The sequence below is a fragment of the Esox lucius genome, chromosome 21 (assembly GCF_011004845.1).
Source record: "Esox lucius isolate fEsoLuc1 chromosome 21, fEsoLuc1.pri, whole genome shotgun sequence".
In the NCBI taxonomy this organism is placed as follows: Eukaryota; Metazoa; Chordata; class Actinopteri; order Esociformes; family Esocidae; genus Esox; species Esox lucius.
Window position 1 is genome coordinate 10,031,126 of NC_047589.1, and position 26,753 is coordinate 10,057,878.

Sequence of the window (26,753 nt, forward strand, 5' to 3'; positions counted from 1 at the left end):
TTAATGTGATGATAATTCCTATTCTAAACTTAATAGCCATGCCGTTCAGAAATCTCCAGGCATTTACATTTCCAGGACCATAGAGATGTTTGCTCATGCACACCAGTGGTAGGTTTGGTGTCAAAATGGAGAAGGTAATATAATCCTGTGTCTGTAGTAAAAATGGTGGTGAATTTAGTGTTGAGCAGCAGCAAGTGCTGTTTGTTTCCTTGAGGAGGAAGCATTAGGTGCAATGTGACATTATGAAAAGGAGCTTTGCAGTATGGAATTGATGTGTTTGTGACTCTCCAATCAAAGTTGGCTTTGAGTAAACATGTGGAATTCACTAGTCCAACGGTTGTCAAGGTGGGCGCAGGCTTCCAACGGGGGTCTCAGACAGTATGCTTGCAGGAGTGGACATTTGGAGTGGACATCATGGTTACGTCACTGAAATTTGGTGGTGGCAGAAAACTGCGGGAACAAGTGTAGGGAAACGGGCGAGATCGTCAGACTAAAGGAGAAATATGTCTTGTGCGGTTGGATGTCAGAATAGTGATGGCCTTCATTTTTATAGAATACCGTTGTCAAAGCCACCCTTTGAAGCTAAATACTAAATACAGCCATTAAACAGACAGACTGCACTGATGAAATCATCCGGAATGCTCATCTCTGCAGTGCCCGTTTCATATCAGGTTTTGTCCACTGTGTATCACAAACAGGCAAAATCAATGATGTAGTTAAAATAATAACGATAAATAAGTAACAGCAGCAACCACAAAGCTGGCATTCTCAGTAGGCTATTTCATAATGGTAAACACCATTGACCAATGTTAGCAACATTAGCTAGCATGTAAGCAGAATTAGCATGCAAACAAACTCAATTGCTCATACTTAGACAATTTAGCTTACATCACTCATTTAATGAATGAATGGGATACACAGAAATATTATATCTGTGATATGCAAATTAATTGGAGGCATATGGATGATCCATATTCCTATATGTTGTAAAGATGTTACTGTCACTTTCTGCCACCAGTTTGGCTCCGCCCATGAAATACATCATCACTGTTTACTAACACATACAGTGTAATTTTTTAAATGCTGCCACAGATTTACAATAGGATTGAGATCAGGACTTTGACTGAGCCACTGACAGACATTCACCTTTTTATTCTTGAGGCAAACCAATATTGCTTTGGCCATGTGTTTGTTGGCATCATTGTCCAGCTAAAAGGGAAATTTCCTACCAAGCTAAAGTGTAATTTGGGGACTGTAGCAGGTTCTGTTGAAGTATCTCCCTGTATACTCATCCATCCATATGTCCTTAAATTTTGACAAGATGACCAGTCACTGCCATTGAGATGCATCCTCAAAGCAAGATACTGCTGCCACCTTACTTTAATTATGGTTTGTCTTGAGGCATGGGCAGTGTTGCTGTCTTGGTCTCATCCAAACCTCATCCACTCTCATGCTTTTTGGCCAACTTCAGACATGCTTTCAAATGGTACTTTTTAAGTAACAACTTCTTTCTTGCCACCCTCCCATACCGACCAGTGTTATACAGTACTCTTGATGCGGTTGATTGGCGCACCATTACTCCACTCCCAGCCAGTAAACTCTGTAGCTCTTTCAAAGTGATTGTTGGCCTGTCTATGGCTTCTCTCACAAATCTTAACGTTAGTAGTAGCAAATATTGGTTAACTTTCTAGCTAGGTATTGTTTTTACAACTATGATGCGCAAGCAACACCCTCTTGAAACAGTTTTTGTACAGAAATGTGTAATTTCACAAAGCACTGTATAGAAAAGCAATATCTATTAATATAAAAGGCAATCCATTAAATTATTTCGTGCTCTGAAATTTGCCAACCTGGGAATGTCTGCCAGTGGGAACGTTAGCTACTGCTTCACAACTCTCACTGGATCATTTAATTTCTCTATCAAAGGATGCTTAACATTTTTTTTGGATAAAAGAATAAACAAGTTGAATAAAAAGACAGCCCTGAAACTTAATGCAGGGCCAGAATAACACTTGAGGGAAACACGCTTGTAGGTTTTAGTCTGAGAGTCTTTATTTTAATTTCTGTGCTGGTAAAAAGCTATTTCATTGTAATAAGCCTACAGAATACAAGCTTTGTAATAATTATAGCAAGAAGGTTGGAGGCAAGAAGGTTAATAATCACTGCATGTTACTGCCTGTTTGAGTCATGCTTATACTTCCAAAAGCCAGGTTTGTTGAACATTTCGATCATGCCCTTTTAGCATTTCCCAGCTAGCATTTAAGGTCAGAATTGGGGGAGGGGAAGTTTGAGATGCCCAGGGAGCTGTCTGCTTGGACGTAAGTCACATAAACCCTGCTGTTATGCGTTACCTTTTACGTTCACCAGTGTTTTGCAGTGACTCGAAGAATGATCTGTGGTGCCTAGCATGAGTAAACATAAAAAGGAAAAAGCTTTCTTCTCCTCATCGCTCTTTGAAATAAACTCTGGGAACATGGGTATTGGCGGACTGAGTTAAAACATGGATCAGCACAGTTTGGGGGTCCCAATTTGTGTTTTTCCCCCTACTGGCTGAAAGTAGAGCACTATGAAGGGAATAGTGTTTCATTTAGAATTCTGACTCTGCACAACACCTGTTGTGCTTTTGGATTCGGATTGATCCAAACCTCATACGTGCTGTTGTTTCAGGTTCAGGGACTGCGGAGGGGTTTCTGAAATTGCGTGAGGGGAACGTGGCGCGCGGGGGCCTGGCGAGGGCGGACACGTAACAGAGACTGCGTCAACAACAAACCGTTATTACGGGGGAGCTCCTGAAACGTCCGCCATGGAGCATAAACCTCTGAGTCACAGTGGCGTATGGATGCGCCCGCACACAATTGATGCCCTCCAGGCCCCAGCTCTCGACACGGCTATAAAAAGCAGTACTGAATAATTGCCTCCCCCTGTGACTTCAATAGGGTGTCATTTAGAATGCACCCCCAGACCGCTACAGTCCCCAAGGTCTGAGACTAGGATAGATAGTCTGGAGTACTGTTGATCTGAATAAATACCTCAGTCATTTTTTCCTACTGCTTGTGGAGACTGCGTTTAGCCAAAGGAAATCCAGAGACGGTGCCAGGGGCATGTGGCATATATCTCCCCACTGTCTGTCAGGGGTTAGTTCACCTTTATCAGTAGAGATGTCCCTCAAAGCCTCTTGGTCGCAACGGTAAGGAACTGAGGAATTACTTTCCTAACATGAAAACAAACTGCGGATTATTGTGTTCAGGAAGCGGTGGTTCCTTTTTAAGGGAAAAGATACAAGAACAGCAGGCAATCCACCAGCCTTATGAGTGATGTACAAAAGAAAATGGGAAATCTTGAAATGTCGTTCTATTATGCCAGGCCCAGTCTGTGGAGAGTAGGAGATGGAGGTCCTGCAGTGCTCTCACGTCTAGGCGCGAGTGGGTGAGCGGATGACATCACAGTGCCTTTTAAACCTTGTGAATGATACATTCATGAATTTAAGCAGATGCAGAGCAGTTTGCTGAGGGGGTGGGGGGGGGGGGGTGGGGGAGAGGGGGGGGGTGTTTTCACTGGAAACAAAACCCTGCAGACGTGCGTGCGTGCTCTCTAGTTACAGACCTTGTGTGCTCTCCAGATATCGCGTACATTTATCTTAAGCAGGCTGGAAACTGCAGCGAGCACAGCTACGGGAAGTGGAGGGGATGACGTTCTGTTACGAACCACGGGTGGATTAACTTGGGCCGTGCAAGAGGTTGACACGCGTCGTTATGGCAGACGGACAGTTATCAGAACCCCCAGATCAAAACCTATTCCCGTGGCTATGCTGACGCCTTGCCGGCAGGTCTGTTTTTCAACCTGCAGTTAAACTATGACACTGGGAAATAAATTAAAATTCTAATCATTTTAAATGGCTTTGACGAGAGCCTTCTCTGTCTTTCATTCTGCAGTCTGAAGTGACTGATTATGATGCCTGCTTATTACATCCATGCTAAAATGATTGCGGCTATGAACCTTGTGCCAGACCGGGGGGGGGGGGGGTGACAAGTTGTGGGAAGGAGGGAAGTGGAAGCTCTCTCCCCCTTAGGAAGGTTCGACAATGGAGCGCATAACTGCGGGACTTGATTATTCCGCATCCCCTTTCACCCCCCTGAGTGTGAACGTGAGCTGCATTCACACTCGCAAGCGACAGCGTCATTGTCCACCTCCTTGTAGAAGTCCTTTGAGGTCATCAGTATGCTACGACGCGACACACTGGGGAAACTGAACGCCAGCGGTCTTTGTAGCCGCCCGTCGGGACCGGCCCCGGTCGCTCTCTAAACCTCTTCGTACCCCCCTTCCCCGCGCAGGGTCGTCCCAGCCCCGGCCCCCCGAGAGCCCCACCCCTCTCCACCCCCACCCCCGCGGTGAGCAACCAGTGCCGGTGGCCAGGCCAGGTGAGATGGGGCGCAAGCTGGACCTATCGGCCCTGACGGACAACGAGGCGGAGCATGTGCTGAAGGTGGTGCAGAGGGACATGAAGCTGAGGAAGAAGGAGGAGGACCGGCTCAGGTGAGAAAATATACATGTTCTAGTGATGTCTCGTTTCAACTGGTGCCCAAAACTGGCAGAGTTTTTTTCTTCCCTGAAGTCCAGAATTTCTTCTGTTTCCATTGACACGGACCGGCACCAGTCGGCCGTGGCCGAGTAGCCCGGCTCTCACTTGGTGCCAAGCCCCGAACTTTAGGGCGGTGGTTGGTGCGTTACGTGCCCGCGAAAGCGCTGGACGTTGTGCTATTTGAATAGAAGAAAATAGAGTATCGTTTGCGTAGTCTCAGGCTTCTCGAGATGGGCATCATATGATCTAATAAATAGATGACTGATTAAATAAAGTGTAGGAATGTCCTGGTTGTATGATGCTGTTTACTGAATAGAAGTACAGAGTGGTGAGACTGTATTATAAACAAACTGAGCATGACTCCATTGTTATTTTTGTTTACTTCCAGAAACATTTTGGCCTTTTATTTTTTGTAGCCAGAAAGCCAAATCGCATTGATTCTTTACTCCTCCCTCCCCACATGAGCCCCTCCTTAAGTCTTTGGTACCAAACGTATAGTGTTAACAGGAAAGTCTAGAGACAACATTAGCATAAATCACCGGTGTAGCCCTAGTACCGGGATAAAGCACCCGTGGAAATGCGGCAGTGTGCCATGTGTGCAGAGATTTGTTCTCCTGTGCCAATGACAGTGTGGTGCCTCCGGGAATCTGTCTGGTACTGTATATATCATCCTCGTCCTCCTGTGTAATGTACCTGCATCGAGCGGAACGCTTGTTTTTCTGCCATGTTCTTTGACATAACCGCCCGGCTTAAGGAAAACTGTTTGTCCTGCTGGATGTATGGAGGGGATAAGATGCATGTGGATGTCGGATGCTGTTTGGGTCTTGAGGTCGGGGTTCGGTCAGAGGCTAGCCGGTTGCTGCGTTTGACGTCACATCTGTTGTCTTCACGAATCCCAAAGGGACAGTCTTCTGTCAAATGGGACAGCTCCCGACCTCCCCTTCCGCCTTCCCTCCCTCCGTGACAGGTTGGACCACAGACTTGTTCCCTCTCTTCCATCCCTCACCCACTGTGACAGGCAGGAGCTGGGGGATACCGCTGATATGTTGACAGGCTGGTTCCTCTGGGGCTCAACCGTCGGATTTATTAGCCACAACCGGCGTTCCGGTTTGTGATGCATCGTTCGGCCTGTACTGCCGTGGTACTCCAGGAGACCTCCAGCCATTTTTACGAATGATTATACTCATCGATCAAACGGAAAAATATGGAAATGCAGTACATGTATGTTGCTTTAAGGGGTAGTCAAGTTTCACTTCATACCTCGGTTGCTTTTTGGGTCATGTAGTGTTTTTTGATTCATAGCCCACACATTAAAGCATTTTAAGATATGTGTTTTTTACTGTACTGTGGTAGCTTTTCAGACTTCTTAGCAGTATTTTGTCTAGGCCCTAAAAAACAGGACACCATAGTGGAGACATTCATTATGTTTTTTGGAATGAATAGTCTGTTATTGGTACATTAACTTTTTTTTTCTTTCATTGCCAGACTATCATTTTACATTTACTCTGCTTATGAGGGGAAGGCTGGATTGAGGCTATATTATTATTGACCGGACTAGAGACCAAGCAGATGCTGTCTTGTGTGAGCAACACTTGATTTAATCAGGACTAGGCAACAGCTACTAGCTTCTCTGTGATTTACTTGGAAGTTCACCCAGCAATCTCCTTCAAACGATCCTAAAGAAAGAAACCTTTCAAAAACATGATGCTGGGCTATTATTGGTGTGTGTCCCAATGAAAAGATAGATGAATAAAAGAATGAATGTCCTTGTAAATACATGCACATTTTTACCGGGAATCCAGTGGCTCTTTAAAGATATAATCAGACATGTTTTGTTGCCTTTGTTGAAGGGAACGGTCGCTGGAGCAAAACGGTTTACTGTCTACAAAATGCACTAGACGCCTACTGACAACGAAACTGCATTCTTTAGATTTTGTCATGTGAATGGTTCTGAAAAGTTAAGTCTCTCACTGTTTGTCTTTCATAACAGAATCAGCTGTGTTTATTAACTGACGCTCTTTAGAAACCAGTGGTTTTCAGGTTTCTCTGAGCAGGGCTTTAACACCTGCTTGAATACATTAATGCTTATCTTCCGTGTGGTAGGAGCACCACACAGTTAGGTTCAAGTGCATAATACTGTCTTAATGGCAGTGAGAGATTTCAGCCACCCCGAAGTATACATCTGTTTGACACAGTAGGGCAGTTCTGTTATCTAGCCCGGGCAACCAGCCGGTTTTCCACAGGCGAAAGCTGATCGCTTTTGTTTTGGAAACTGGTGGCATCTTGGGCACGAGCCTATTCAGATCCTGCTGAAGTCGTCTCAAAACAAAAGTGTCATAATCTAGACAGTGTAATCAGTATGATCACAGGAAAAGTGATGGGTTGTGGTAAAAACACTTCATCAGCCTTCCCAAAGAATGGTAGTATAAAAATGTCTAATATATTTTTATGGAGAAGAAATGTTGTGCTGTTTGTGGATGATAAACCATCCTGCCTCGTTGACACCATGGGTCAACAGTGCATCTAAAGGTTCCGTTTGAGTAGATCAGTCTTACAAACTGCTGTTTTGCGTGTGTGCTAATTGATTTCTTTCCTTTTTGTGTTTGCATGAATACTCTTTCATCTCAATCAGCAGCCATAACTAGTCACTTAAGAACATAAAACACAAAGCCTGTTGTTCTTGTTTTGACATGAAACCGTGTCATAAGGAACATTGTTCCGGTAGGTTAAATTAATAAGAAGAAAGCTATTTCACTGATGGAAAACACACACAGAAAAGCTGTAGCAGATGGCAGTGTAGTTATTTCCGGGTGTGTCTACCCCCACCTAGGATTTTCCCAGCATGCACGGCTGACGTTTCTTCTTCTTTAAGACGCCAGCGCGTCTGAGTCATAAATTGTCCCATGAATCCTTCACAGGACTAATTAACAAGTCTCAGCTGGCACTTCGAATGCTCCGTTTTAATTTCCCTAGTGCTACCTACTAAGAAATATTGAGAAACATAATTGATATTACCTTCTGTCGCATAAATACTGGTCTGTCAGAAAATGTAAATAACCAAATGAAGCGCAAGTTGTCGAACCAGTCTCTGCGTTTCCCGGGTGAATCAGGTTTTTAACACTAGTACAGGTTTCACCTAAACGGTTGAATCAAGTGCCTTTATAAACTTGCAGAACAATGATTCTTCTGCTACTGAAGAAACGTGATTTACTCACTCGACCTCGTTAAATACTGGATTGCTGAGTCCATTCTACAGTCAATTAATTTTGGAAGAAAAAAAAACGACCCAAGATACAACAGCTTGAGAATCAACACAACTTGATCTTATCCAGCCACTGCATCTTGATGAATTCCATTGTCTGATTGACAGGATTCTAGAGTAGTGCTTTTTTTTTTTGCAATGTTGGCGTAATGTTCAGTTGCATTATCAGCTCATCAGTCACTGACCTTCTTCCTCCTGTGGCGTTAAGACACGTGCTGGAGTAAGTCTCATTAGAGTCTATTCTCTTCACTACATTTCATCAAACCAGATTGTAAACTGGATAGCTGCAATAGATTGCACGCAATCTCTGTCCTGTTCTTTTCCGGTAACTAAAAATAATTTACTGATGCTGAAGATGTGTACATCCACTGTAAATCCATGTGTTTCATAGATTTACCACACATTCGTGTATGCTCACCACCCACTGTACCGGTATGTGGATTCTTATTCAAAATATTGTCTAGCACAATTCCTACTGAAGTCCTGACAACTGTATGCGTAAATGTTCTTCGCGAATGTACCTGACTGTAGTTCCACATCAGTAAGCGCCTAGCTTGGTCAGAGAGATGGATGAGAATAAAGATGACAGGCAGGGGGACTATGGTTTGTTGCTTAACAAACAGTTCTCTGACGTCCAGGAGGCAAAGCCGATCGAATGGAAAAAATAACAATGTCCATCCACTACTCTGTATTAGTCTGGAAGGTTCCTCCCCAGGCCCGTCTGATTTCTCATGCCGTCGTCTACAGTAGCAATGATTACCCCTGGATATGTTGGAGATTGATCTATTAGAGGACGCTCTCTCTGTGACATGATAATGCCAATTACTCTCCCCATTCTTGCTTAGTCTGTATGTATGGATCACAGACAATGAGCCTTTAATGAGTCTATCTGAACAGCCTTCAACAAAGTCACGGGTCTGTGTTTAACCATCCTGTCTGTGTGAAGTTAGTGGTCCATGTAAGGTAAAAATAGCTTTATAATTGAGCAATGTCTGGTGGCAAATTTGCTGTTCCTTTGTCCGGTATAGAATGATGAGCCTATTCTCTCTGACTTTCTGTGTTTTTCTGTCTCCATCTCTCACACTCGGTTTCTTTCTATGTTTCTCTCTGTCTTTCGGATTATTTGTCTCTCTCTCCCGATCTCTGTGTCTGTTATTTCTCTGCATCTTTCTATTTATCCCTCTTTGTCTGTAGGTGCTTTGGTTCAGGGATGTTCTCTGCAGTTCCTTGGTGTAGATAAATCTGGAGCCAATTATTTCACCTCGTAGTTTTAACGGCCATAGTTTTAATTGGTCAGCGTGTAGCGTCATAGATCTTTCGAAATAATGTGGTGATAAAACTGTGTCATTGCCAAACGTGTGTAAGGCTTTTCAGGTGCTTATATAGTCGTTCTGCGCTAATAAAGTGTAAGATATCATGCCACCACTATGGATGGGCGTTGGGGTAATTCATGTAAGATGTGGAACTAAGTGGCCTGTGGTGATCTAGTGGTCTAGGCTGCTGCAGCACTTTTTCTGAACTCAGTTTCAGTATGAAAAAAGTATGCTAACTTAAACACTGCAGTCATGCACTGTGAATTCCAGCATCTGCTGAATTACTTAAATTTTGGAAGCTACAGAAAAAATATTACAAACGGCAACTAGCTGAGCGATCAGAGCATCTGACCATTACCTAAAAGATTACTGGATTGAATCCTAAGCCAACCGGGTGAAAAATGTTGTTCTGCCCTTCAGTAAGACAGTAAACTGCAATTGCTCCTTGGTGGCTGTCAGTAATGGCTGATCCAATGGTTGTGACCCCACTCTGCCAGGGTATCTCAAGGACGCTGGGATGTGGAGGCATGAAAACCCACTACTAATTCACAAGTGCATTTGAGGAATATGAGCACAAAATGTTATTAATTTATTATTACTCCTGGCTTGTTGTAATACCTGCCAGGGTGTATCTTGACATGGTACCAACATGTGGTGCAGGCGTGTTATGACATGATGCAGGCGTGTTATGACATGATACAGGCGTGGTGCAGGCGTGTTATGACATGATACAGGCATGGTGCAGGCGTGTTATGACATGATACAGGCATGGTGTACGTGTGTTATGACAAGATACGTGTGTAAGCGGGTTATTTAGTGAAATATATTTGTGGTTTATATTTGGCTGATCAGACATTCATTGATGTTATATTCATTTGTGCATTGTTTTGTATCTGCTAATTATAATTTGTATTTGACTTCTGTCTCCATTATTAAGCTCCTTATTCTGCTCTCTATAACATCAATGCCACAAGCAAGTCCCAAACTGCATGCTTCACCTTTTATAGTGCACTTCGTGTGCCCATGACCGACTGCACTATTTAGGAAAAAGGGCACCGTTCAAATGTAAAAAACCTGTTTCTGTTCAGCGCATAACAACTCCTGTCTTCTTAGTTTCTGCAGAAAGAGGAATTCATAAAAATGTTGATACATTGAACCAAATCTAAAAAGAGCTCATTATGAAACCATCATCCAATCACCTGGCCAAGTGACTGTAAAAGCTTTGTCATACTTATGTTATGAAAACAACCTGCTCTCTCATATTGTTGTTTTAGTTTCCATGTTTTCTATAGCCCTTTGTTTTACTGATGTCAGCAGGGACCTAGGCAAGTGTATGTTTGTGTGGGTGTCTTGACATGCCAACAACCATGCAGCGTGATGTAGACAAACGCCCCGAACTCTGCTTTTTAGTACTCCTCATGCACAAGAAATACAAAGGGGGTGATAAGTGGGCGATAAGGGCTGAAAGACGTTAACGCTACAACCAGTAATACTCAGTCAGTGTTAAGTGTTCAGTGTGTGATTACCATTCCTGTCCTGGCCGCCGTTCATGAGAAAGAATGTCACATGTTAGGGAGTAATGCGATATTGGATTAGGAGGACAGAATAAACACCTTTCTTTGACATAATAACACACGTCTGTGGAAGACAATGGAGCTATTCAAACCCACCAGAGCATTAGTTCACAAGTCTGGGAACAAAGAGCCTTAACCTAATAACACACTTATTAGGTTAAGGCTCGTTAGGAAAAGATTGTGATTTTTTTTTCATAGTTAGTTTCTCAGAGATTTTCTACCGATATTTGTGTTTATTTGCGTGCATGTTAATAATTTTTTTACTATTGTAGAACTTTCTTTTGTATGGGCTTTAGAATTTGTACGAGAATTTCTTGCAACAGGCAGTGAGGTCAATAATGCTTCCAAGTTGTTAGCAATGCTAGCTACATTTCTTTTATTGTTGTGTAATATTTGAAGCTTTAAAATGCAATGTGAACCATTTCATTTACCAAATGAACAGTGTAGTTCTCTCACAACCAGAGTTCTGAGCCATTCCTTGCAACAGAAACTTTTTTTTTACTGGACCTTCACTGGATTTTTTTGTTAGTTTTTGTAATTAGGGACTACTTTTGACCTGAGACATAAGCTGGGTGCAATTCGATATCAAGTAGAACAGAAAAAAAGCAGTACCTATTTGACAGGGTGACTGGTGAAGCACTCTATATAATCAAAGTTGTAGCAGGTAAATCAGCCTCCATCGGAAGCATGTTAATGGAATGACCAGCACAATGCCCCCAGTGAACTGAGGACAATTCTGACCCATTACCATCCATCCTGATTGACGGTGATGAGTGTCTCTGTCCCTCCCTCAATCCCACCCCTTCTTACAGATGACTAGATGAGTGGTTATGTACTTTCTTTTCTGGGAACGAAGGAGCTGAAGAAGGGAGTTCTATTGTTGGTCAGTCAGGTACACAGAAATGTCACTTGATAAAAAGGTGGAAAGTGGAAAGCAGCCTTGTCAGCCAGTCTTGGCATCCGTCCGCCGACAGGGTCTTGACCTCTCGATGTGACACACACAGACCCTGTCTTTGAAAACAGCCTGTCATCCAGTGCTGAGAAAAGGTCTGTGTATCCTTTGACGTCGTCGGTGAACAATGAGATTATAACAAGAAACAAATTGTACTTTTTCATTTCTCTAGTGATCCTATTGATCCTTTTTGGGGGGGTAAATGATGGGAGCCTTAGCTTAAGTCCCAAATTCTTTATATGCAATATGAACATCAGGTTTGTAACTGTACAAACTCTTTGGATACATCAAAACATGCTTCTGGACATTTCTACATGAATGTGGAGCCACCACCATAATGGATAATTATGAAAGTAATGTAAATAATTATGATGAAGGTTACAGAGACTGAAAATTCATACCTAATTCTTACTCATTTGTTGTTATTCATAATTCATTCATGTTTTTTTTCTAATGACATTATCAGTATTGGTATTGAAAAATAAAAGTCCTCTTATCATTCACCAATCACTGTTGGGCTAATCGTAACAAAAACATAAAATGTTATGACATGATACAGAAGCAAAAATGATTGAACCACAAACTAAATATTTGACTAATTCAATAAACAGTATTTCACTTATGGATCTAGAAGTGCTAAATATTTTTCCAACAAAGAAATGTATTGCGTGAAAAGTACAAAATCACTTTTGTTTTCTATGTTTAATCAGGTCAGCCCAGATCTGATCACATTAAATGTTATCAGTTAATGAATGAAAATGCCTTATCTGGCGCAGCAGATAACCTAGTGTTTAGAGCATCTAATGTAGCTAGATCAATTCCCTGAGCTGACATGAGGAAATATCAGTCGATCTGTTTCTGAATGAGACAGTTGACCCTAGTTTCTCCTGTTAGTCACTCTAGATAAGAGTCTGCTAAGTGACTCGAATGGAAAAAACGACTAATGTTTTGGTCAAGTTACTGCAGAAATACAGAAAAGGCTGAAGGGTCTCCAAACGTTTTGCCAGCACTACCTGGGGAACGAAATGGATCCCTGTGGATCCACTGAAATACTGAACCTAAGTTCTGGTTTTGTCAGTGGCCTTATGATAATGACTACTGCATCTGTACATTAAGTTGCATATGATTTTCAGTTGGTACAAAAGTTAATAATACTTTGAAAGGTCAAACTACTTCTAACATGACCAGGAAATTAGAATTGGGCCGAGAAATGTCGTTATTCCATCTAATATATTCCTGCTAATATATTACACTGTAGAGGTTTCGTACATCCAAGTAGTGCCTATAAAAGACCTCGCCTCAGCTCTTCTAATTGGTGATTGTGGTTTAATTTGCCCATCTACATCCAGGGCTGTAAAGGAGGTCTGTGCGCCTGTTTCGGACTCTTGATTCCTAATTAGGCTACGGTTTTGGCCTTGAGTAGTTCATATTTAATCCCGTCAACGTTTAATTAGCCTATCGTAAATTCTGCCCTGACCCATGTCAATTAAGCTCGCTGATATGCATACTTAATCAATCACTTTCAGTAGTGAAACACCTTTTATTCTGATCAGGAGAGCCACAGTGGCCTTCTCTGGCTGTATTCTCCAGTTTCCCACAAGGCAGGTGGAGTTGTAGACAAAACACTATGACATCTTACCTCTATCTGAAGGTCTCTGGCTATCCTCTTTCATCCTTGTTGGCTGGCCATTGCCTTTCATGGTTCTGAGGCAATTCCATCTCTTTTGATGACTGGGTTTTTGTGTGTCTACGCACGACTGTGTGCGTTTATTCCTGTATGTGTGTGTTTGTCGGTTTGTGTGGTTTTTTTTTTGTTTGCGTGCACGCGCGTGCCACTAGCTGCTATCTGTCACGGGTAGCTCTGGGTGTCAGTGGAAAAAGGTTTACTGCATTGCCATGCCAGGCGGCCGTAACTTGATTTCCCATGAGCACCGTACATCACTAGAACTAAAATGAAACAGTACACTATACACTATACAACAGTACACAAGTGTTCCATTGGACACGCCCACACACACAGTGACTTTGTATTAAGGTGTGTCCAGTTGACAGATCTGCATTTTCCAAAGTGACTTGACAGATCTGCATTTTCCAAAGTGACCTTGCCCACTAGGGTGAGTAATGTGTGAAACGTAGCTCCTTGCATTTTGGAAGAGCTAACATGGCCAACCTCTCATATCCCTCCAGGTCAATTTGGAAAGGTAATCATCTGCTTGCTTTTCAGGCCGGGCTAAGCTCAGGCCCTCTTTGAATGGCACCGTTTAATGCTGTTTCCCAAATGCCACTGTGTCCCTTATGTGGTACACTGCTTTAGACCAGGGCCTAATGGGGCCGTAGTCCACTAGAAAGGAAATATGGTGCCAGTGGGGACAGATATATATATATATATATACAGCGCTGTATTTTCTAATCCCTTGCCCATCATCGATGACATGGTATACAATGTATGGTGTATTTTTCTTTTTCTGATGAAACACTGAGTTTTTTTTAAGAAGCTGTCAAGATAAGGGCTTGTGAGGAGGAACTGGCTGACCACGGTTGGTATTGTTTCTTCCCCCGGCCAAATGGCAGGCAGGGGATCTCTTCCTCTCCACTCACAGATGGCCTCGGCTGAACGGAAGTCATTTCTTGTTCTGGTTGTTGTCTGCTCTATATCACTCTCTTTTCTTTTGGCTGTCTTTTTCTTTCTGTCTTCCTTTATTTGATCTTTCCGTCTTTCGGTCTCCCTACCCCCCCCCCTTTCTTTTTAGTGTTTTCGGTGAGATGAGAAGAGCAAAGCTAGTCAGAATGACTGATTGAGACATCAGACAGACAGACAGGCAAAGAGACAGACGTACTCCCAACTTCCATCCATCCATTTCAGACCAGCAGCCATCCGAAATAACAGTTTCATTAAAATTGATCTTCACGGCTCCTGGATTAATTCAGGGTATGCGATGTACCCCCATCAGTATTAGCCGTCCGCGAGGTTCAAAATGAAGTGACACGGCTCATTATGTTGGGTTTTTGGAGTGGCTTTTCAGGGGCTTAGTGCAGAGTTTGTGATACTCTAAGGCTGTGTTCCAAATGGCATCCTACCCTTGTACCAGAGTTCTCTCAAATTGGTCCCCTTCTCTATGAAGCCCTGGTGCACCAGATGGGGAAGGACTCGTCATTTAGGACATATTTATTCACGTCTCCCTGCAAGAGTAGGATCCAACCAGATTGATGAGCAAGGAGAGGAGTTGAGAGACGGATTTGAGGTGACTTCAAACACAACTGGAACCCAGTGGGATTCAGCCCTAGGGTTTTCTGTTGTCCCGGTTTGATGGAGACATTTCTTAAGGGTTAGGAGTGTTAGGAGTGAGGGGTTAGGAGTGAGTCTGTTGAGGTTAAGGAGAGTTTAATGGTTATTTTCCTGAGCTTTTATAAAAAAGCCTCTATTTCACATTGCTACGTGTGGTTCGGTTCAGAGGTTAACAATCCTTGCAAAATTCTATAAACCTTTCAAAAGAAATTCTCCAAATCCTGGTTACAAGATATCCAAGAGTTCTGCATTTCAGAATTACAGGATTTCTGGAAGACCTGGGAGTTTTATGAAAGTCACTTGTCCCCCACCCCCTTTTTTTGATCTGTCATGTGCCCCCCTCTCATGCAGGTACATTTTATAGATTTATTGTAGCTGTCTATTTACTATTTTTAGGTGTTGTCTGCCAATTGATGCAAACACTGCATCCAAAATAGACAGATTAAGAAAGCGAGCGAGAGAAGAGGTTTAGCCTGCATAGAACGAGAAGAAAATGAATGGACAGTTTTTTCTTCCCAAACTCCAGAAACGGTGTGTTGTAGCAGCTTTAATTTTAGGGCTTTTCTAAATCTCTGGTCTTGTTTTAATCATTTCATTGCTGCTTCGTTCTGTCTCCTTGCCACTAAAACATGCACTACATGGTTGGCTCTGAGATTTGCGTGCCTTGGGATTTCCACAATCAATTAGATGCTGCATTTCCTGTGAGTTCGTCATCTGGAGGAGCCGGACCAGCCAACACACTCATGGAGAGGATCCATTCACCTGGGGCCCAAATGGGACCCAATTCTCCTCACTGGTCCTGTCAAATGTAGTGCACCATATAGGGCATAGGTTGCTATTTGAGACACGTGCCGTTTTTCCAATGGCTGAGCTTTACTGTGCAGTGACAAACTGCTGAGTTAAAAGTAGGGGAAATTGAAATGGGTTCGGTCGTTGGTGGAGTGATTGAGGGGATTTGAGAGGACGTTGATTGAACCTGTGAGAGGATACGCTAGAAAGAAGGCAATAAGCATGTATAGCCCATGCCCCTAGAACAGATCCAAAATGATAACTGGAGAGAATGGGCAGAGAGAGAAAGACAGAAAACGAATGTAAAACTGAAAACTAAGCAGGCATTGTATCCCCGGGAGAATAGAGAGATTTCTTTTTAAAGCCAAGTCATCAGAAAGTGGTTGTTGCGACGGTAACTTTAGGCCGTAGTGTTTTCTTTTCTCAAATCCCCCATCAGACTTGCGCTGCATTTAATAATCAGTGTGGAGTGGCTGGTGTTTCATGGCGTGTTGATCCCTTCCCAGCAACGACAAACGCACATGGGGTTGAGTTACACCATCACGCTGCAGTCATCCATCACAAAATGCTTGTTACAGGGATATTTCCCAAGATTCGCTTCTACTATACTATATATCACCACCACATTTTAACACAAGCCCACATACAAAGCCCTTCTCAAGCTCTGGTCAAAAGTAGTGCATTGTAGGATGGCATTTGGAATGCAAGCCAAACCTCAGTGAGGGAAGATGGACAGAAAGGGGGATGTGAGACTGGTAGCTGTTCTTGGATGACAGACTGGAAGATGACGCTTTGTGCTGAGTGGGGATAATTTCCTCCGGTAACACCCACATACTTTTCCTCTTTCATCCTTCCTGAAAAATGCAACCGGGGTGGAGAGTATAATCCAATCCACATTCCCAACATGTTGACAATACATCTCCAACACTACCCGGCCTATACGTTAGAAAACAACCTGAAATCTTTGCTTCATTCAGTAGCTTGTGACACCTCCATTAACTGTGAAAACTTGGGTAAATGTCTATATAGAGGGATTTTTGCCCAGTCCTTATAGAATTTAGCCAGTTGAATGAGGTTTGAAGGGTGTCTGGCATGTACTGCCCGTTTCTGGTCCTGCAACAGCATTTGGATAAGGGTCAGGACTTTGACTTGGCCAAACCAAATCACAAATATTCTTTCCCCTTAGCCATTATTTGGTAGATTTGCTTTAATGCTTTGGGTTGTTTTCTTATTGGAAGACCCCTCTTTTGGCTCAGCTTTTGATTGATTTCCTGACATTCTGTTCAAAAATCTCCTGGTACACCTCAGAATTCATGCTTCCCTTGATGACATTCAGTCAACCAAGTTCAGAGGAGAAGCAGCCCCAGATTGGAATTTACCTGATATATTTTTGTTTTGAATGTTTTGGAAGGTTGTTCCAGCCCTAATTGCAATATTGTTAAATGCTTTCCATTTGTAAATTATTTGCCTCACAGTGGACTGATGGAGCTCAAATCTTTTTGACATAGTTGTATTGCAGGCTGATGTGCTCTCACTACCGTCTTCTTGATGTCCTCAGAGATCTATAAAATAAAATATAAAATATGTCTCAAGAGTTGCTTATTTTCATCTTCGAAACATCGCAAAAATTAGAAACTTCCTATCAAAAACTGATGCAGAAAAATTAATCCATGCTTTCGTTACTTCTAGATTAGATTACTGCAATGCTCTTATCTCTGGTTATCCAGACAAATTAATAAATAAACTTCAATTAGTGCTGCACACAGCTGCTAGAATCCTAACTAGAACAAAAAAATTTGAACACATTACTCCTGTCCTGGCATGCTTACATTGGCTGCCTGTTAGGGTTAGGGCTGATTTTAAGGTTTTACTCTTAACCTATAAATCAATACATGGACTTGCTCCTACTTACCTTGCTGAAATGATCCAGCCATATATACCTACACGTAACCTTAGATCGCAAGACGCAGGCCTTTTAATTGTACCTAGAATTTCTAAACAAACAATTGGCGGCAGGGCCTTTTCTCATAGAGCTCCACTCCTGTGGAATGATCTGCCAATTAAGGTTAGAAATGCAAACTCAGTGCAAACTTTCAAGTGTCTACTAAAAACTCATCTCTACAGCACGGTTTATAATTAGGTGTAGCCTGGCCCGGGGGCGTGAAGGTGACCAGTAGGCTTGATACTGTCCACCCTTGCTGTCTTGCCAGGTGGGCTCTCGTCGCCACTGGGATGCCCTCCCTCCAATGCCCTTCGGGGGAAGAGTCACTGGCTTGTTGTTGATTCTCTATTGCGCACTTGTGCAGTTGGGCTGTACGCTACTAGCAATACTCGGCCCTCATTCAGGGGGGTTGCGGTTGGTGGGTGTCCCTTTGGTTGATGCCTGGCAATGTGGTTGGATTGATTTCCTGCCTGTTGGGCCCTGTCCGGGGCCTCCCCCGGGTAGGGCCACAGTGTCACCGGACCCCCCCGTCTCAGTTTCCAAGGTGTTACGCTGCTATATTATTGTGCTGGGGGACATGAGGGATGTACTACTAACTTTTCTCAGTTTCCTCCAATTTTAAATTTTAGAAGGAGATGAGGTCCTGGTCCACACCTGCGGATTACCTGGTTTGGGGGGACCGTTGCTGTTCCTGTCCTTGTCCACCTGGTCATACTTCTGACCTAGTCTAAAATCAAATATACTCTGGATTTAGCCAAGAGAAATTTATTTATTATTCCAATTGGACTCTTAATATCTCACCCGGCACAGCCAGAAGAGGACTGGTCACCCCTCTGAGCCTGGGTCCTCTCTAGGTTTCTTCCTAAAATTCGACCTTCTTAGGGAGTTTTTCCTAGCCACTGAAATTCAACACTACTGTTGTTTGCTCCTTGGGGTTTAAGGCCGGGTGTCTCTGTAAAGCACTTTGTGACAACTGCTGTTGTAAAAAGCGCTTTATAAATAAATTTTGATTGATTGATTGATTTGAGATCTCTTCCTCTCTGTGTGGTGTTTTGCATTCACCTGTTCCTTGTCTCTATTTTTCCCTCCCAATCTCATTCCTAATGATCCCTTGTTTGATTGGTTCATTTGGTGCACAATCATTTACCCACCTGATTCAACTTACCTACTTATTTAACCAATGCAAATCAGGGTTCTCTTATTTTTGCCCTTGCATGCATTATTTTTTATTTTATTTTTCTACTACACACAATTCTCCTAAACCAACATATGGAATTGGTAGCTAAAAAACCTGTAATGTCACTTAAAAAAAAGACTGGTTCTGATTAAATAAAGATTTAATGGTGAACACAAATCTACAACCGCATTTTCAAAAGTTGGGACGCTGCGTAAAATGCAAATAAAAACAGAATGCAATGATGTGCAAATCATTTAATCCCTGTATTTAACGGAAAATCATACAAAGATAACATCAGAGTAAAGTTATTGTTTTTAGAAAAATATATGCCCATTTAGAATTTGATGCCAGCAACATGTTTCAAAAAAGTTGGGACAGGGGCATGTTAATGTGTTGCATCTCTTCTTTTAACAACACTCTGTAAGAGTCCAATTACTGTAGTTTTGAAAGTGAAATGTTTTCCTATTCTAGGTTTTCAGCTGCTCAACAGTTCGGGGTCTCCTTTGTCATAGTTTTATTTCATAATACGCCAAATATTCTCAGTGGGTGACAGATCTGGGCTGTAGGCAGGCCAGTTTAGCACCCAGATATTTACTACGGAGCCATGCTGTTGTAATACGTGCAGAATGTGGTTTGGCGTTGTCTTGTGGAAATAGGCCTTCCCTGAAAAAGACATTGTCTGGATGGCAGCATATGTTGTTCCAAAACCTGTATATTGTTCAGCATTAATGGTGCCTTCACAGATATGCATGTCATCCATGCCATGTGCACTAATGCACCCCCATACCATCATGGATGTTGGCTTTTGAACTGTGCACTGATAACAAGCCAGATGGTCTCTTTCCTTTTTAGCCCAGAGTCTAAATTCCCCAAAATAATTTGAAATTTTGATTTGTCAGACCACAAGTCAGACCACTTCACCTTGGTCCATCTTAAAATTTCTTAGGATTCTCTGAATCTTTTAATTATATTATTTACTGTAGGTTATGAGATCCCCAAAGTCTTTGCAATTTTACATTGAGAAATCTTATTCTTAGTGCAACAATTTATTTGCCAGTGCAGTCTTTAACAGAGTGGTGAACCCCTCCCCATCTTTACTTCTGAAAAACTCATCCTGTCTCAGATGCTCTTTTTATACCCAATCATGTTTCCCATCTGTTGCCAATGAACCTAATTAGATGTTTCACCAAGTCCTTTTTTTGTATTACACAAAAATACTTTGCCAGTCTTTTGTTGCCCCTGCCTCAGATCTTTTGAAACGTGTTGCTGGCATCAAATTCAAAGTGGGCATATATTTTTCATGGAACACTTTTTCAGTTTTCAACATTTGATGTATTGTCTTTGCACTATTTTCTGTTGAATATAGGGTTTTAATGATCTTTGCATCTTTACATCAAATGCAGGTGTGCCAGTAATTGTTAGACACAAATTATTTATTAATTGATCTAATATTTTGAATGTATGATCAAGCTGATAACCAACAATGATAATTTGCAAAAAATACATATCTTTACAGGGGGGGGGGGGGGTGAATAATTGTGTTTGTGTATGTACGTATGCAGGCGAAGTCTGCATAGATCTAGTTTGACAGACCGTACTCTCTAGCGATGGCACAGTGTACAGTTCATCCTGAAGATGTTTCTGAATGTTGCACCAGCCCCGTTCTTGTGTATATTCTTGCTCCCCCCTGCAGAGATTCCTCTGTACGATAGGACTCAAACGCCCTCACACCTCTCTCTCTCTTCCAATCGTTCCCGCCACCCCCCGCCCCCCCACCTCAGCAGCAGCTGTGCAGTGAGAACAGTCGCTGTGCTAATGACCATTGGTTTAGACAGCATCTGAGAGGCTGGACTTTCATTGACAACATCCTGTATCTGTGTGTCTGTACACCCTTCTCTCTGCAGTCCTCATCTGCTCCACTGACCGTGTGTGCAACATTCCAGTCGGTTGTCCTCTCTCCTGTCCCACGGAGTGGGCCGAGGCAGATGGGATGCGTCTCCATGCTAAACAGCTTGCTTGCGCCCCAAATGGTCCAGTGTTGCGCACTACTTTTGTCTGTGGGCCTGGGTCAAATGTAGCACAGTACATAGGGAACATGGGTTCCATTGGGGATGTCTTTGTGACGCACCTGTCCCCGTTCACGTCAGAAAGGATCCTTAAAAGCTCTCGGAGCATAGAGGTCAGCCGCTGTTCAGCTCGGCGGAACCAATCAGCGTTTGTCTTCAAGAGCTGTTACCGGAGCGCCAGGGGAAAAGGACGCATCACTCACCACGAAATGACTTTCCCTCTACAGCTGCGTAGCGGCACTAACCAGAGAAGACTGTAACTGGGAATTAAAAAGACAATGTCTGTTGGTCCGTGTTGTCGTCTTACCTTTTTTACCGTTGAGTGTGAGTGTGAGTGTGAGTGTGAGTGTGAGTGTGAGTGTGAGTGTGAGTGTGAGTGTGAGTGTGAGTGTGAGTGTGAGTGTGAGTGTGAGTGTGAGTGTGAGTGTGAGTGTGAGTGTGAGTGTGAGTGTGAGTGTGAGTGTGAGTGTGAGTGTGAGTGTGAGTGTGAGTGTGAGTGTGAGTGTGAGTGTGAGTGTGAGTGTGAGTTTCTGGAGGGAGGGTTTGCTCCCGCCATCTGAGTTGAACCAGGGCAAATGTCTGGGGCACCTACCCAATTACTGCATATTACAATGTTTGTCTGTCACAGATATTTACTCGATGGTGTGTGTGAGTTGGGTGGGGTGTTTCCACACAGTCACTTACAAACACATGAAGACACACCCGCTCACACAGAGATCTACTGTAAATAGGAGTTACATATAAGCTGAAAGATTCTGTCATCTTCAATGAGATTGAGAAAGAGAAAATCGGTTGAAGAAATAATTCAGAGCGTGAAGGTCAAACTGTCGGGGGTCACTTATGTAGCCTGTGTCAATCCTGAAGGACTGAACTGTATCGATCAGCTTCAGACCATTTCCCACGTGGAGGCCATTCCCCAACCCCCCTCATCCTTTCCTTAAGCAAACCTATAATGAAGAAGGAAAGCGAGAATCGATAGCCGTCCAAACTCAGGCAGGATTGGGTCTTTAACATGAGCCAGAACCTTTGTGCCCTCAACCCGCTCCCACTAAACACACCAACCCGGGCTACAAGCGTCCGTTTATTTGTTACGCCCTGGCCTTGCTTGCCTCACATCAACCCGATGATTGGATTTTCACTGGGCTCTTCTGCTGACTCGACGGAAGGCCCGGCAGCAAGTTGAAAATGGTTGCGTGCCAAATGGCACACTATTTCCAGTGTTTTAGCCAGAGTCCCCTTGGTAGATTGGAGGCAGTACATTTGAATAAAGAATGGAGCCCCATTTGGGACTGTGGAGGATATCTGATTAGGCATGATTTAGTACTCCAGGTCTGGCTCCCTGACTAATTATATTCCCAAGCTTCTAATTGTCTGGCAGAGAGTGCACTGCTCAGATTTGATTCAATTGTGTGCGCGTGCACTGATATGGAATCCACTTTGTTTTCAGTATGCAGTCGACTGATGCGTCATTTAGCAGACACTCTTATCCATAGCAACTTACAGTGCATACAGACTCTTTCATACAGGTTTTTTTTAACATTGGCCTCCCCCATGGGAATCACACCCACAACCATGGTGTTGCCAGGGCCATACTCTTACCAAGTGAGCTACCGGGGACCCCGATCCATGGTCCTGAACTAGGCTGCGTTCCAAGCAACACCCTCTTCTCTTTTCTAATGCACTCCCTTTGACCAGAGCCCTATGGCCGACCACTAGCACTTAAGACATCAAGTGGCGGGGGATTTTCAGTGGACACTCACGATGCTTCAATCAGAATTGCCTTTATTAGCGCAGAGCCGTGGTGGCACTCCAAGCTCCATGCAGATAATATATGAGACCACGGTCCAATACTCATCTCTACATTTTACCAATATGTCTCATTGTCATTTGTCTCCCACTGTTCTCTCTATCAATAAAAGCCTTGGACAAAATTGATAATATATGGAAGAAGAAGAAAAAAAAAAGGAATCATACTTATTTGCTAATTACATAATACACATCTCTAGAATTTGTGTGTACAGGTCCCGCTACTGATAGACAACATGTAGGGGGAGAATTCACAGAATCTCTCTATGTACAGTGGGGAGAACAAGTATTTGATACACTGCCAATTTTGCAGGTTTTCCTACTAACAAAGCATGTAGAGGTCTGTAATTTTTATCATAGGTACAATTCAACTGTGAGAGACGGAATATATTTTTAAAAACCCAGAAAATCACATTGTATGATTTTTAAATAATTAATTTGCATTTTATTGCATGACATAAGTATTTGATCACCTACCAACCAGTAAGAATTCCATCTCTCACAGACCTGTTAGTTTTTCTTTAAGAAGCCCTCCTGTTCTCCACTCATTACCTGTATTAACTGCACCTGTTTGAACTCATTACCTGTATAAAAGACACCTGTCCACACACTCAATCAAACAGACTCCAACCTCTCCACAATGGCCAAGACCAGAGAGCTGTGTAAGGACATCAGGGATAAAATTGTAGACCCGCACAAGGCTTGGATGGGCTACAGGACAATAGGCAAGCAGCTTGGTGAGAAGGCAACAACTGTTGGTGCAATTATTAGAAAATGGAAGAAGTTCAAGATGACGGTCAATCTCCCTCGGTCTGGGGCTCCATGCAAGATCTCACCTCGTGGGGCATCAATCATCATGAGGAAGGTGAAAGATCAGCCCAGAACTACACAGTAGGACCTGGTAAATGACCTGAAGAGAGCTGGGACCACAGTCTCAAAGAAAACCATTAGTAACACACTACGCCGTCATAGATTAAAATCCTGCAGTGCACGCAAGGACCCCCTGCTCAAGCCAGCGCATGTCCAGGCCCGTCTGAAGCTTGCCAATGACCATCTGGATGATCCAGAGGAGGAATGGGAGAAGGTCATGTGGTCTGATGAGACAAAAATAGAGCTTTTTGGTCTAAACTCCACTCACTGTGTTTGGAGGAAGAAGGATGAGTACAACCCTAAGAACACCATCCCAACTGTGAAGCATGTGGAAACATCATTCTTTGGGGATGCTTTTCTGCAAAGGGGACAGGACGACTGCACCGTATTGAGGGGAGGATTGATGGGGCCATGTATCACGAGATATTGGCCAACAACCTCCTTCCCTCAGTAAGAGCATTGAAGATGGGTCATGGCTGGGTCTTCCAGCATGACAACAACCCGAAACACACAGCCAGGGCAACTAAGGAGTGGCTCCGTAAGAAGCATCTCAAGGTCCTGGAGTGGCCTAGCCAGTCTCCAGACCTGAACCCAATAGAAAATCTTTGGAGGGAGCTGATAGTCCGTATTGCCAAGGATCTGGAGAAGGTCTGTATGGAGGAGTGGGCCAAAATCCCTGCTGCAGTGTGTGCAAACCTGGTCAAGAACTACCGGAAACGTATGATCTCTGTAATTGCAAACAAAGGTTTCTGTACCAAATATTAAGTTCTGCTTTTCTGATGTATCAAATACTTATGTCATGCAACAAAATGCAAATGAATTACTTAAAAATCATACAATGTGATTTCCTGGATTTTTGTTTTAGATTCCGTCTCTCACGGTTGAAGAGTACCTATGATAAAAATTACAGACTTCTACACACTTTGTAAGTGGGAAAACCTGCAAAATTGGCAGGTGTCAAATACTTGTTCTCCCCACTGTATCTGAAATGCCTTTCCAGCTGAAAAGACCCACCATGCAAAAATGTCACACAAGAAGTAATTTTCCAATGCTAGAATACCTCTGAGCAACACTGTCGGTTGCACTGGTCCTATTCGCACTTCATTGGTAAATAACGGCAACACCTTTTTTTAACCAGAGCGTGTCTATATCATGGACAAAGAGAATCGAACTAGACATGGATTTTAGAAGTGGAAAAACACATAGAACTACATATTAAAAATACGTTTTGGTGAATAAGTTAACATTCTCACTTAATCAAATGTGTCTTCCCAAATATCAGTCACTCCTACGCTCTTGTACACAGGTCCCTGTCACAGAAACCTTTAGTTTTTATTATTCGTAGGATTTCTAATCACTTTTGTTTCCGTCACTCACAGTTGAAGAGTACCTATGATTAAAATTACAGACTTCTACATGCTTTGTAAGTGGGAAAACCTGCAAAATTGGCAGTGTATCAAATACTTGTTTTCCCCACTGTAAATATGTACTCTGTGCTTGTTGTGGTTTTAACAATGCATTATTGGGTTGCCAGGTTATGAGTCACTATTAAAATGTGAATAGTGTCTGTCAACGCCCTCCACTGAGGTTGCCGGGTGAACGGTCCTTGAGAATATTCATCAGCAGGTTGACCAATTCTGAAGGCGGTTCTGCTTGTCTTGGTGAATCGATGGTGTTGCCAGATTTGACATGGGTTGACCTTGCTCCGTGGAGCCATTAGGGAGCACTGTTGTCCAGGTTGTCCGGTGAGAGCTCCCATGCTGGCTCTGTGGATTCATCTCCTGTACTCTCAACGGCCGCGCTACCTAACCTGGTTCCAACCTGTGTTTCTGTTCTTTCATTGTGTGATTGTGGGTGTTGGCATTTCATCTGGATCATCACGTTCTGTGGTGTTTGCTCAGAAAGACCCTAAACCTGATAACGTATTGACCATCTTTCACACCGTTTGTCGTAATGACGTAGCTAAACTGAGGAGCACAACAGGACCATTTCTCCCACCCTCTCTCGCTCTTTCCTACTCTCTCCCTTTCTCCCTGTGTCTCAACCCCTGTCTTTCTCTACCCCTGTCTTTCTCCCTGTGTCTCTTTTCCTCTCTTTTTTCCATTTCCCCTTTCTCTCTCTCTGTAACTACACTTAGTGATTTAAATAGCTTTGTTTCTCTCTGCACAGCAAAACAAGACTAGCTGCTCAAATACTTATTTTGGTCTGGTGGACATTTACATTTAGTTAGACTCCTTTCTGTTTTGCCCTGTGTTTTGTAATGTTTGTTAGGTGATGTTTTTGGGGAGGCCTGGGCAAAATAAGGCCCGCTGGCAACCGGTTCCGGCCTGATGAGTCATTCTATCCCGCCCATGACCCATCCATAAAAAATGCAAATTAAACCCATAACAGCCCGTGCAGTTATCGCTTTTCCTGTGGCGCAATTATCCTAAATCAAATTTGAGGTCTGCTGACTTAATTGCTGTAAAATGCTGTAACCAACTGTAGTGCAGCTCTGACCTCTGAGAAGACTTCTGTCCATTTTGAAATTGCAGCATTTGCGATGACACATTGCTATGGGCCAGCATGAGAACGTCGGCATTACGTTGTCATTCGTTCTTCCACGAAGGATTGTGTCTGATTTGATAGCAATAAAACAATGAGACCGCTTAAAGGAAAGTAGCCACTGAACTGAATGCAGGGAATTTAAAAGAGTGGACAAAAGCACATTTGCTGATATTGCAGTGGGATATGCATAGAAAGTGTAGCTGTTTTTAAACAGTAAATCCTGCATGGACACTAAGTGCAAGCAGGAGAAATTTGACTACTTTTTGCATTGCATGGAGAATGTTCCCATAGCATTTAGGATTTTGCTTTGATTTCCTCTCCCTTCACATCCAATGTGCACAACACTCTTCTAGTGACCTTGAACTTGATCAGATTTTCAGTCCGATGGATTGTTTTCAGAACATTAAACAGTGCCACACACCATCTTTATGAAAATATATTTTCAAGAGTTAGGGCTCAGAGGTCTCATGAGCTTTTTGGATCAAGATACATGTGTCACGGGAACAGACCGTTTCCTTGATGAAATTCAACATACCAAAGACCCAACTTCACTGACGAGCAGCGCTGCCGAAAATGACACCTGACTTCCT

At 43.0% G+C, this 26,753-nt stretch overlaps 1 protein-coding gene across 2 annotated transcripts in view; it reads left to right on the forward strand.

The window, feature by feature from the left end:
* The window catches only part of myrip (myosin VIIA and Rab interacting protein), a 129,898-nt gene that overhangs the window by 4,273 nt on the left and 98,872 nt on the right, over positions 1-26,753 (forward strand). The window contains exon 2 of one of the 2 annotated variants that reach the window (XM_010899470.5): positions 4,332-4,533. The exons of the other annotated variant lie outside the window; for it this stretch is intronic. Coding sequence (XP_010897772.1) covers positions 4,424-4,533 — 110 coding nt within the window. The 5' untranslated portion in view covers positions 4,332-4,423. The remainder of the gene's footprint in view (positions 1-4,331; positions 4,534-26,753) is intronic. 2 annotated transcript variants of the gene reach the window in all.